The sequence below is a fragment of the Durio zibethinus genome, chromosome 17 (assembly GCF_047325235.1).
Source record: "Durio zibethinus cultivar Kanyao isolate XHJ-2024 chromosome 17, ASM4732523v1, whole genome shotgun sequence".
Lineage (NCBI taxonomy): Eukaryota > Viridiplantae > Streptophyta > Magnoliopsida > Malvales > Malvaceae > Durio > Durio zibethinus.
The window spans coordinates 3,757,044-3,769,860 of NC_143178.1; the positions used below are offsets into that span (position 1 = coordinate 3,757,044).

The window sequence follows — 12,817 nt, forward strand, 5'->3', positions numbered from 1 at the left end:
TAATCAATTCAATTAAAACTTATACGATTAGCCTTAATTCTTTGAAGTTGATAACGGACAACTTAAGTTCAAAACTCTTATTCAATGACTATAAATAATTCTTTTCAAATATTTCGAATCTATTTAATTTTTTAAACCTTAAGCATTAATTATTTTTTAATTTATTTTTAAATTGATATCTAATTTAAGTATTAAAGTAAAAATATCGAGATCATTCTCAATTCTAATAGTTAATCTTTTTTTTTTGTATTTTTAAGATTTTATTTTTTTAAGGATAGTTAAATACAAACACTAATAATTTATAATTTTGCAAATTAATTCACTTTTGAATGTATTGCAAATTTTAAAGTTTAGTTGCGTATTTAGCGGGAAACAAAGAATTTTAATGCTCAAATTCTCATCCATTCCTAATTGCGAAGTTGAAAAATAGAAATGGGATCTCGCTCAATCCGTCTCCCTCCATAGCGATTAATTGGCGAAGTGGTTAACTGCGCCGATTCTTCTTTGCCACGTAAAGCCTGTCGACGATATTAATTGGCCATGTGACGGCTTCAATGCAGGAGCTCGTCGATCAGCCTCCTGCATGTTTCTCACTTTCACGAAAACAAAGAAAGATTAGACATTTAATCTAGTGGGCCTCGTGGTTACAGAACCCCCTCAGCTAACCGTTGAGATTGTCCATTGTGTCGTTGATATCATGTTTTATTTGCTTTACACGTGGCGATCGTTTGATGGTCTTCGGTGAAATGATATGATCAGCATGGATTTTTGGGTTCCAGTCAGATGGGCCAACGTGTGCAGTATTGCTCCCATATCAAGGCATTGTTCTGATTGGCACGTAGAGTTTCTGAAAAACGAAAGACTACAAGACAGGAGCGTCAGACAAACGTTGCCGTCTCTCTGTCCCTCTTCTCTCTAAGTTTTACGATTACTTTATGTTCACGTGTGTTTTAAAAAAATTATTAAATTAATATTAATTTTTACTCTTTTTCACTGTTTTTACTAAGCAAAGTTACCGAAATTTGTATAATCGTAAAAGTACTTTTAACAGCCAATTACTTTTTTTTTTTTAAAGGAACCGTCAATTACTTAAACATTCATTTATATGTAAAAATTTATTGATTGAATATAACATGCACAAATCATGCTTTTTTTTTTCATTTTCTTAAACTTTCTCTCACATCAAAATTAATAAATTGGATCAAATCTAGTCAACCAGTTTCATTACATTATTGACTGAACAATAGATGTTTAATTTTTTTTAATGCTGCTTGTGTCAACCTCAGTCTGAAAGACAAACTTGAAATCATAATACTGGAAGAAAATTAGAAGTAAATATCATAGATGTTTTTTATTATTGTGTTTTGACATTTAAATTAGTATTAAAAAAAGAAAATAAAAAATAAGGAAGAGATGTCAAAAGAATTAAGTCTTTTTATTTTGGAATGGAAAATTGGAATAACTAATTCTTGAGAGACGGCCAGGTTGATGTTATCCGATTCATGCTGACGTGGTGCGTTGTCTTTCAATGTTTGGGAGACACATCAGCATGGCTATATTCATATCAGGTGTGGTTTTATGCTGGCATTGCTGAGGTCAATTTCGATAAATAAGGTCGACTTGTCATCTTAGCTCAGTCTAAAAGTGCCTTCGGAGTCTTGTTAATTCATATTCTACAGTGAAAATTTTGATTTATCTTTTAAATCCTAAAATGCTCTTATCAAATGTTAATTAATTACTTAAAACATTAAGAAAAAAATTTAAAAAATTAAAAAATCAATTCGAATCAAATAAATTGAATTAATTTGATTTGAATTTGAATAAATGATGTCATTAAAATTATTTAAATTCGAATTAAATTTATTTATTTTGATCAAATTTTAAAAATTTAAATTAATGAAATTAAAAAACTCAAAATATTAAAATTTCAAAAAAATCTAAATTTTCAATTATTTTTTGAGCCCATTTCCTTCCCTCAGTCTAATGCTTATTTGCACATTTACTTAATTTATTAATGATTTCATTCATTTCAGACATTTATTCTCTCTTTCTACCGACACAATCTCTAAATCAACTACACAATTCTAAAAATTTCACAGTTTCATTCACTATTTCAATTTGCATCGAAGCTCAATAGCTTATTATATTTCTTTTAAATGTGTAAGTTCCTTATTTTCAGGCTACAGGGTTCGCTCAATTACCTTTCATCCTGATGGGAGAACCCTGTTCTGTGGATCAGACGATGTTTTGAAGGTTTTACCTTCCATTGTAAAATCAGTTTGATTCCATCTGAATTTTTGTTGTCATAATTGTAGGTTTATTCATGGTAGCTAGTAGTCTGTCATGATTCTGTTGATATGGGATGATCAACATTTTGTGACCTCCGCATCAATGAAGGCAAACTTTTGGGTTGTTCGTACCATCAAAATTATGTTGGAGTATGGGTTAGCAGATGTAGCGATGATTACAGTCATTCTGTTGAAACTGAATTAAAGTTCAAATTTATTTAAATTGAAAATTCGAATTATCAGTTCAATTTGTTTTGAATTTATTTGAATTGATTTTATTAAAATATTTTTTTTATATGAATAGATACGAATTATAAAATATAAAATTTGAATAAATTGAATCGAATAAAAAAATTTAAAATTTAAAATTTAAAATTGATTTGATTCGATATTATTTTTAATTTTATGAAATTACAAATGTAAAAAAAAATTACAATCATAATTAAATATTATATTTATATATAAAAAATTATTTAATAATCAAACAAATAAATCAAAATATAATTAAATAAATTCAATCTAAAATTAAAATCGAATTTATATATAATGAAATTTGAATTTAAAATTTTAAAATTTTAAGATTTATTCCTTACCACTATACAAAAGCTTCAGTGACTAATAAATTAATAGTTTTAAATCTCTTATTTTTTAAAATTAAGATTGGTAAATACCATTTACAATTTACAATTATTCATGTATGAAAACTTAACAGTATAGGATATATCATTAAAAATATAATTTATAATTTATAATTTTTTATCTTTATAGTTGTCAAAAATTAAAATTAAAATAATAAAATTTAAAATCTAATTATTTACCTAACTTATATGTAGAGTTGGTATCGGATCGAGTTCAGGACAGGTTTTATTCTCTCCGAATCCGATCTGATTTTATGTGTTATTAAACTTGAACTCGATTATATTCGAATTTTTTTTCATATATGAATTCGATCTCGATCTGATATTATATAAATTGTACCCGATTTGATTCGAAAGTAATAAAATATTATTTTTTAAATATAAATATTTAAAAATATGATTATATAAATATATAAATAAAAAATTAAATAATTAATTAAAATTTTTTTTTTATATAATATCGAATCGAATCGAATTTATTTAAAATTCGAATTCAATCCAACTAAATCTGAAATCTAAATTTTAAAATAAATACTTAATTTTATAAAATCAAATCGAATTCGTCGGAGACGAATTGAATTGTCGACCCTAGCTTATACGCTTATACGACTCTTTATAAAATTGAAAGTTTGACTAAGTGTATAACTATGAAAGTTTGAAGTCTACCCAGTAGCCATGGACGCCGAAGTGTCAGTGACTGCAATGAAGTTAATTACAGTAGAGCAGAAGGATTGCATTGTTTTTATTTTTTAATATTATAAACAATACTTCATAAATCGAAATTAAAACAATAATCCAAGTGTTATCCTTTTTCATTTTTAATTAGACCAAGTCAATTATTTTATTTTTTTATTTGAGATTATAAATCTCAATAATTAAAATTAAAAGTTTAATATTTCACTAATAAATAACACAGTTTTTAATAATAAAATATTTTAGTCGAAACTCTACCTATTATATAAAGTATTAACTCATTATTATAGATATACTTTTATAGATATTCACTCAATGTATTAGTAATTATTAAGTGTTAAAAATATTTAGTACTATTTTAAGAAAAAAAAGTTATTTAACGTGGATAAAAATAATTTTTTGTAATAAAAAATGTTTGGTATAAGATTTAAATATTTTATTTTATTTTTCTAAAGAATAAAAAAATTACACTCCTTAAGTTTTCAAACCCGTTAAAAAAAAAAAAAAAAAAAAAAAAAGCCCTCCTTTTCCTGTGCACAGTCGATGGACAGGTGAAGAAACTAAATAGGAGACGGAAGCAAAATTAAACAAAGGCGGAAGAGAAGAGAAACGAGAGAGGGAAGTGGAAAGATAAAGGGAAAATGAAGCTCAAAGTATACGCAGATCGAATGTCGCAGCCATCCAGGGCTGTCATCATCTTCTGCAAGTAACTTTTCAACTATTATCTGGGTGTTCCTCTCTTTTAAAATTTTGCTTCATTTCGCACCTTTTTTTTTTTTTTTGTGAATTTAGGGTAAATGGTATAGACTACGAGGAGATCAGAGTAGATATCTCAAAGGGTCAGCATTTAACTCCTGAATTCGCAGGTACTTTTCCATTCTTAATTCATAATTCAAAATTATAAACCAATTTGTCATTAATCGTTTAATTAGTTTTATGAGAATTTCAAATTGCGAATTATTGGAAATTAATGATTAACGACAACGTGTTCATGTTTATTCCGATGATTTTGTTGCAGAAATAAATCCCATGAAACAGCTGCCGGCCATTGTTGATGGAAGATTTAAGTTGTTTGAGAGGTAATTAAAGAAGATTTTGCTTACCCCTGTATTTTCCCCTTATTTCAAAGATTCCATATATATATATATATATGTATGTATGTATGTATGTATGTATGTATGTATATTCACTAATATATTTGTTGCAGCCACGCCATTCTTATCTATCTTGCTTGTGCATTTCCTGGAGTTGCAGATCATTGGTAAGTGCAGTTGCTTTCCCTTTCGCCTTAGTGACGATCTATTTTACGTTGTATCTTGGACAATTAGGCGAGTACAGACATGGATAGTGCATATTGATATTGAATTTCTTTGTTGCTTACATGTCGGAGTTCTTGCTCAGATTTTATATACCATATTTATTTACAGTGCTATTTCCCTATTTTCACATGGATAGTTGAACAACTTTGATGGTATGTCCATGGCTCAGTGTTCTAGGATGTTAACATTCGAAGGATTTTATAACACAACCAACTTATGTGCCGATGTCTATGTTCTATAGACTGTTGTGTTAATGAAACTTGTGCAGTTCTAACCACAGATTATCAATATATTTTAGCACATTTCACATTCAGTTTGAATATGCCGTCAATTATAACAAATTTTCATGTTGCTGTTTTAAGGTATCCAGCTGATGTTTTCAAGAGAAGTAAGATACACTCAGTGTTGGATTGGCATCACTCCAACTTACGTCGTGGACCAGGTGTATAATTAACCCTGAAAAGAATCAAACTATTAAGTTTTCTTTGTTCATAGTGATTTGTCATTAATGGTGTAGGATAACGTTGCTGGTATTTGCATTCTTGTTTTATGGCATGTTGTTATCCTTTTGTGGACCAATGCTATTACAGATAACAGCATGTTCTCTAGGTAGGCATTTCAAGAATTACATCTGTGCACTTCTTTCCCTTAATCCCAGCATTGGACTATCAGAGATGCTAAAGTATCTTACATTCTGTACTTTTGGCATCTCTCTTAAACACTAATCCTTTTTGCTTATCTATATGGCTTTGTTATCTCATATCTACATATGCCTGTGTATGTGGTTATGCATATCAGTGTCCCTTTCCTCGGGTGAGATATGGCTTTTGAACTCAATGCTTCTCTTTTCAGTCACATACGTTCTGAATACTACACTAGCACCTTTACGTGGCCTTCCATTGAATCCACAAGCAGCTGCTGAAGCTAAGAAACATCTGTCCTCATCTCTGTCAAAGATAGAGTCCATTTGGCTCAAGAGTAATGAGCGTTTTTTGCTGGGTGGGAACCAACCATCTATAGCAGATCTTAGCCTCGTTTGTGACATAATGCAACTTGAGGTATATTTGTTATGAATTGATGTTTTGTCCACATTTCAATTCTTTATTGTTGCCATTACTTCTCTGGTGGAACATAATATTCTATGATATAGATTCAGCTGTGCCCCCATAGATGACCTCATTTCTTGAAGATAAACATGCACAACCACTCATCATTATCATCTCAACAACAAGAAGAGCAACCGAGACTTTTCCCAGTACATGGGATTCTTCATGGATCTTCCCATTATGCACTTTTTAGGACCGCATCCTTTATAAGCTCCATATAAATGAGGTCCTTTTCGATGTTTATCATCTGTTTCCTTTTTTATCTCATCTACCCTTATTGAGATACAAAACAACACATGAAAGGTAAGAAAAATGTCAAGCTGGCATAGTTCTCCCAGCCAATTCTCCTGAGTCAGAGTTCTTTTTGGGGGAGCCACTATTTTAGGTTTCTTACATGGAGAAAAATATACACAAATTTGCACGTTTTTACAGCAATATTCATGATTGTTCTGCTTAATTACTACTATAAAAATGGCAAACTTTTCAATTTTAATTTTGTGGACTTTCACTTGTACTTTTTCATGCCCCACATTTCAGCAGAAGAGATTGTCATGTTAATCTATATATATATATATATATATATATATTTGAAAAAAGAGCTCAAACATAGGTCAGTGATTTATGTGTTTCTGCTCAAAACATACCCAAAATTAACTTGCTGTGCTTCCTGTTATTTACACAATTCCAGTAAATGTTATTTGGTGACTATTCTAAGTTATTATTTCTATATGTGCGGCAAAAAAAAAAAAAAAATTCTTTCTATATCTTATCACTTCAAATTTAGCTTAGGATTGCTAATTCCAGAATCTTTATTATGCCTGCATGGCTTGCAGATCTATATGTGTACTGAGAAATTGAAACTATTTGGAAAGACATTGAGATTTGATAAAAATTTCTTGGATACAGGTTTTGGATGAGAAGGATCGCACTAGGTTATTGGGTCCACACAAGAAAGTTCAGCAGTGGATTGAGAATACAAGAAATGCCACGCAACCTCACTTTGATGAAGTGCATAAGATCCTCATGAAAGTCAAAGAAAAACTTCAGAATGAGCGGTCAAAGGGAGCAAATGATGGAGGTGGATCTAGCACGAAAAAGCTATCGCTTTCAAGAATGTGACCAGTGAAACTGCATTACTTTTATTCATCACCAGAATTTGTGGAGTTTAACGTTCTTTTTTTTAACAAATAAAGGCTACGCTAATGATTCATAAGCCATTATTAGCTTATAGAAATACCGCACTTGTTTTACCTATGGTTTACACTTGTTTATAGTGCATCACTTGTACTTATCACCAAATCTAGTATCCATTTTTTTAGGGTAAATAAAAAAATGGTTTTTATACTATATATATATTTTATCAGTTTAGTATTAATATAAATTTAAATATTTAATTATGAATTTTTATTTTTTAAATACTAAATTGACTGAAAGCATATAGTATATGAAACAAATAAATACTTAATTTTTTTTACGTCATCTCGTGAAGTTCACAAAGAGAATTTGCAGACTAAATACACCAATTAATGTTGAAATAGTTTTGTATGATAGTGATACACTCTTTTGAAACAATTTGAATGCAGTTGATGATGGTGATGATGATGATGATCATGGTGACAACGGATGATGATATTCGAATGCATTTGATGAAGATGATGATTCTACACCTATTTGAGCACATACTATCAAGACATGTCACTTCCCATTTATAGAATAAGTGCCCAAATTGCTTAGGAAAATCCATGTGAACAATGGTTTCGTCCACACACAGCTACTTTCCGTCGAAAATCTTTTCTAGAAAAACTTCAAAAGTAGCCCAAATGAAATTGAGTTGGCTTCAGAAACACAAAGAAAACCACCCAAAATTGGCGAATGGCAATCTGAAAGCGTTCACACGGCCAAAAAAGCCCATGACGTATTCTCTGATGCAAAAGAATGGTGACCCTCAACGTTGACAGATGACTCCAAAATCACACGTGTAAACAGATAATAACGCCCCGTGTAAAAGTGCCTTCACAAACCTAGAAACGCGTGCCCCCCGCGGATATTTGACCAAGCTTTCTTTCACTTTCTATTTATTACGCCCAACAGGTGCCTGTTTTATAATAGCTCGTTCGACGAAATCTTATTACAGTTGCTGTTTCTAGTTCTTTTCTCTCCGTAAAGCGTTTGTGACCGAGTTCTAAGCAAACCCTTTTGAGTTTTCCTTAGATTTCGCCAGTTTCTCTGGTTTCACCCTCAATTGAAACAGGGTTTCGAAGGTCTTTCGCGTGTAGTTTGAGATTTGATCATACTATGGGTGGTCAATCCTCCAAGGGATCAGTCCATGACTTCACTGTTAAGGTTGGTTTGGGTATATTTGTCTTTAATTTATTTTTCATGGGTTCTTTTTTCTAAGATTTGGGTATTATTTTTGTATTTTGGTTCTTCAGGATGCAAGAGGAAAAGACGTTGATTTAAGCATTTACAAGGGCAAGGTTCTCTTGATTGTCAATGTTGCATCACAATGGTACTTCTAAATTTCAAATTTTGGGATCATTTTTTTCTAACACCAAATATTTTTGTCAGGTTAAATTGTCCATTAATCATTTGTTTTTGTTTAATAAGGATATTTTGGATTACATATTTAGATGATGTTGCTACACTTTGGCCTTTTTTGTTCTTTTTTCGGCTTAACTTCTACACATAGTTGTTAATTTCTGCTTAAATGTTGATGCAGTGGCTTGACCGATTCCAACTACACTGAGCTGAGTAAATTGTATGAGAAATATAAAGATCAAGGTTTGCTTTAGCATCTTTTTGGCTTCATTTTTGTAGATATATCACTTTTTACCCTGGAACACTTTGCTGGGAACCGTTCACGAGCCTTTTAGTTTTCAGTTTTATGCTTTTATATTTTCATTGAAGTTCATGTGTAGACAGCGCTTGAAATAGTCCAGGAAGTGTCATTTGATTAATTGATTTGTTCCTTTTCTCCTAATTCTTTATAATTCATTGGTTGTTTCTGTCTTGGGGCAGGTTTGGAAATTCTGGCATTTCCGTGTAACCAGTTTGGAGGTCAGGAGCCAGGAAACAATGAACAGATTTTAGAATTTGCTTGCACTCGCTTTAAAGCTGAATATCCCATATTTGATAAGGTACATTTATAATGCTGCAGTGAAATTATGAAACTAATAGTGTTTTCAATTAAGGAAGCTCCATGATATAAGATGTTCCTCTCTTTTCCACGGAATTTTAGGCGTTCTACATGTTATTCGAGTTGAGCATTACAGAACTGACTTATTGTGGTGTTATTTGATTACAGATTGATGTCAATGGCGAGAACACTGCTCCCATATACAAATTCCTGAAGTCTAGCAAAGGTGGAATTCTCGGGGACAGCATCAAGTGGAATTTTTCCAAGTTCCTGGTCGATAAGGAGGGCCATGTTGTTGATCGTTATGCCCCGACTACTTCTCCTCTTAGCATTGAAGTAAGGCCTGTTTGTGCCATTCTTCTTTCCTTTTTTTTTTTTCTTTTTTTCTTTTATTCATGTCTTCCCCGTCTATTAAATGATGATACAACTCCTAATTGGTGCTGTTTCTGTTTGCAGAATGATATAAAGAAACTGCTGGCTTGATTGCTGGAGGTTGCTTCATCAACTCAGAGTCAATTAAGTAGATACTTTTATGAATAAAATTCTCTGTTTTTTTGTTTCCCTATCTATTAGAAGATGGTTTAGTCTGTACTAGAATTTAGAAGTGTACCTCATATAATTTACCATTGAAAAATACATATTTCCTCGATATCATTGTTTTTTTCCTATCCAAGGAACTTGAATTTACTGTTTCCCTTGCATTGTTATACGTATTTGCTATTACTAGCAAGAAAACGCTAGAATTTCATGCTCATAATTCGTTAATAATATCCTCAATAATTGCAGTTCTTTCTACTGTAAAATGGCATCAACAATGGGTGAGTTTTATGTAGGATTCGTGCGGATTTCAGCGTAATATCTTACAAAACAAAAACCCATGTGTGAGCGGGTGCCAACTGACTTGGTTGATGATCACTCTGGGAAATATAAACACATATTTCTTGCTTCACTGTAAATATGAAGATAATGGATTCAAGTAAATTCGGTCTTCAGCCTTCATCAAAAACAAAATAAGACAGGCAAAAAAGAAAAAGAGGTGCATTTACTACCAAATTTACATTTTTTTTTCAAAGCTAGGCCCGCAACGAGCAACTTAGAGGTACTGGGTTCGGCTTACCATTGAAGGGATTGGGCTTACTATTAACCTGTTAACATGGGCTGTCAAAGGATGAAAAACGTGAACACGTGTAAGCAGATTAAAGAGAGGTCAAAACAGCTGCATTAAGGAATCCTCTAGTTTTGACTTTCACTTCTTTCTTCACTACTTTGCTACTCGTCTTTCCATTTCCTATCGGACAAGACAAAGATTACTGAATGGCAAGCCAAACCACAAAGAACTCAGAGTCCATCTATGATTGTACTGTGAAGGTTGGTTTGGTCTTTTTCTTTAATCCTTTTGTGTACACTTTTAAGCTCTTTCATCAAGTTTATGGCCACTTACCCTTTGAGTGAAGATTAATCGGTTCTACTTGGTTTCTTTTCTAGAAAATGATTAAAAAAAGAACATTTTTTGTATATTAATTTTTCAGTAATGCGTATTTTAAAATAAGAAGATATATGTATATGATCGTTTTGCTTCTGTCGACAGGATGCTAAGGGAAATGATGTGGACATCAGCATTTACAAAGGAAAAGTGCTATTGATTGTTAATGTTGCTTCCAAATGATATCTTCTTTGTGTTTCCGTGATCAATATTGGATGTGTTTCTTTGCAACTGAGCCAACTGATGATGGTTTATAGCCATTAATTTCTCAGAGTCTTTGGCTCCCTATCAACCTTTTAATTTCTTTCTTTCGCCAATTAGGATTTATGTTTATTGTTCTCTGTTTGGTTATTTTGTGGCAGTGGAATGACAAACTCAAACTACACAGAACTGAATCAATTATATGAAAAGTATAATGATCAAGGTTTGAGTTTGTCCCCTGCCTTATCTATTGACATCTTTAGAATAATTATTCAATACCGTAGCCTCGACTGTTTCCTTATGTTTGCATGCATTTGTTGAACTTTTATTTATGCTTATTATTTGTACTATGATGTGGGCTACACTGCAGAGTATTGGGATGAATGAATTATGAATACCATTTCGGATGATTATGTTGACAATTAATTTTTTGTACAGACTCAAATTTGCTTTTATTTCTGTAAAAGGCTTGGAGATTCCGTCTTTTCCATGCAATCAATTTGGAGAGGAGGAACCAGGATCAAGTGATCAGGTTGTTGAATTTGTTTGCACCCGCTTTCGATCAGAATTTTCCATCTTTGACTAGGTAGATCGAGAAACCCAGAACCATGCTGCACCTTACTGTATTTTTGAAGCTTACTAAAACTTGAGTATTTTTTCAACAATCACTGGTTACCATATCCAACAGCTCTTAAATTTTCCAGGTCTAAACCTTATAGTTTTTCACTGAGGATTAAGAGACGTAGTTGATGATCAGGTAGCCCCGATTAGCATACTTGTGGTACAGAATTGATAACATGCTTTCATTAAACATAATTGGTTCAATCTCTTTTATTTCCCTATTGATTTTGTTAGTTAGTAATTGATTCAATCTCTTTTTATTTTTTTCTTTGATTTTATTGAACCATCTCCTCTTGTTGTTCTGGTATTAGATTGAAGTCAATGGTGATAATGCTTCTCCACTTTACAAGTACTTAAAGTTAGGCAAATGGGGAATTTTCGGAGACGACATCCAATGGAACTTTGCCTGAGTTCTTGGTCAGTAGGGATGGCCAAGTTGTTCATCCTTATTACCCCACCACTTCTTCACTTAGTCTTGAGGTGAAACTAATTCTGCCATTCTCATGCTTAAAAAGTTCCCTTTTGGCATTTTATGTTGAGGTATCATTATCATGTGAAGTTAGTTTTAATCTTTAGCTTTATATGGTGTTGCTGCAGTATGAGATAAAGAAGTTATTATGGCTTAGCCAGAATTCTAAGCATCAAATATTTGTACTCATCCGTGATAGTATGTATTCCAGATTTGTGAAATTTGTATTGCAGAATACCATGTTAGAAAATTTTCGGTTAACAAGACCGAAAACTCAATGTATGTTTGTATCATATGTCTGATGTAAGAGTAAAGATCAAACTCAAGGACCTTGAGCTTTCACTCAAATGATCATGTACCCACCTCTAAGGTGGAGAGTTTCCACACTTCTGAGGTTCTAGCCCCAGAGCCTGCTTGAAGTGGTGGATTCATCCCCAATCACATAGACAAAAGAACCCCAAACTCAAGCCCTAAGTTCTTAAACTAGTTGGAAGTGGCGTCTTGGTTGGTTGACTTTTTGTTGCTTATAATTATCTAAAGCATAAGTGTGTAATACGATGGAAAAGGTACATATTATAAAAAAATAATGGCCATTGAGAAATTATTAAGGTATAGAAAAACAAAGCTTCAGTATGTTAATTCAACTTGAGTTCAAAAAGTGGCACGGTCATTCTCATATAATCAAATATGCTTTTAGCTTTAAACATGTTCTTGTTGTCTAAATGGGTAGAAACTACAAACATTATGCATGAGTGGGCGCCTTGGCATTTCATGCTCCTCTGAGGGCAAGGCATCTAAATTATAAAAAGAGATGGGTGAAATGAAGTTCATGTATTCTTCTTTTACCAACCTATTCTACAGGT

The 12,817-nt window shown here is 32.0% G+C and overlaps 2 protein-coding genes and 1 pseudogene across 4 annotated transcripts; all 3 read left to right on the plus strand.

Moving 5' to 3' along the window:
* The first annotated feature begins 4,142 nt into the window (after positions 1–4,142).
* On the plus strand, positions 4,143–7,763 carry LOC111278061 (glutathione S-transferase T1-like). Of its 2 annotated transcripts, XM_089746139.1 has the most exons (8): positions 4,143–4,325; positions 4,412–4,485; positions 4,638–4,698; positions 4,827–4,880; positions 5,301–5,380; positions 5,791–5,996; positions 6,951–7,166; positions 7,628–7,763. In XM_089746139.1, the coding sequence occupies exons 1-7, from the start codon at positions 4,261–4,263 to the stop codon at positions 7,161–7,163; spliced, it is 753 nt and encodes a 250-aa protein (XP_089602265.1). In that variant the 5' UTR covers positions 4,143–4,260; the 3' UTR covers positions 7,164–7,166; positions 7,628–7,763. The 2 variants fall into 2 exon arrangements, with proteins under 2 accessions (XP_089602265.1, XP_022720234.2); XM_022864499.2 differs by lacking the exon at positions 7,628–7,763 and having other exon boundaries at positions 4,145–4,325; positions 6,951–7,391.
* Positions 7,764–8,094: 331 nt separating this feature from the next.
* LOC111278069 (putative phospholipid hydroperoxide glutathione peroxidase) lies at positions 8,095–9,848 on the plus strand. The gene is made up of 6 exons (XM_022864510.2): positions 8,095–8,387; positions 8,477–8,553; positions 8,764–8,825; positions 9,063–9,181; positions 9,349–9,516; positions 9,637–9,848. Exons 1-6 carry the CDS (start codon positions 8,340–8,342, stop codon positions 9,661–9,663), a joined length of 501 nt encoding a protein of 166 aa, XP_022720245.1. The 5' UTR covers positions 8,095–8,339; the 3' UTR covers positions 9,664–9,848.
* A 500-nt stretch (positions 9,849–10,348) lies between these two features.
* Positions 10,349–12,302, plus strand: LOC111278076 (putative glutathione peroxidase 8; annotated as a pseudogene). Its single transcript, XR_016329072.1, has 6 exons — positions 10,349–10,548; positions 10,769–10,844; positions 11,025–11,087; positions 11,332–11,450; positions 11,797–11,965; positions 12,083–12,302. The product of XR_016329072.1 is annotated as a putative glutathione peroxidase 8 (transcript).
* The last annotated feature ends 515 nt before the right edge of the window (positions 12,303–12,817 follow it).

Coding starts and splice junctions, on each gene's coding strand:
- LOC111278061 (XM_089746139.1), top strand. CDS start 4,261: ATGAAGCTCAAAGTATACGCAGATCGAATGTCGCAGCCATCCAGGGCT. Junction 4,699..4,826: donor AGATTTAAGTTGTTTGAGAG/GTAATTAAAGAA, acceptor TATTTGTTGCAG/CCACGCCATTCTTATCTATC. Junction 5,997..6,950: donor GTGACATAATGCAACTTGAG/GTATATTTGTTA, acceptor TCTTGGATACAG/GTTTTGGATGAGAAGGATCG.
- LOC111278069 (XM_022864510.2), top strand. CDS start 8,340: ATGGGTGGTCAATCCTCCAAGGGATCAGTCCATGACTTCACTGTTAAG. Junction 8,826..9,062: donor TGAGAAATATAAAGATCAAG/GTTTGCTTTAGC, acceptor GTCTTGGGGCAG/GTTTGGAAATTCTGGCATTT. Junction 9,517..9,636: donor CTTCTCCTCTTAGCATTGAA/GTAAGGCCTGTT, acceptor TTCTGTTTGCAG/AATGATATAAAGAAACTGCT.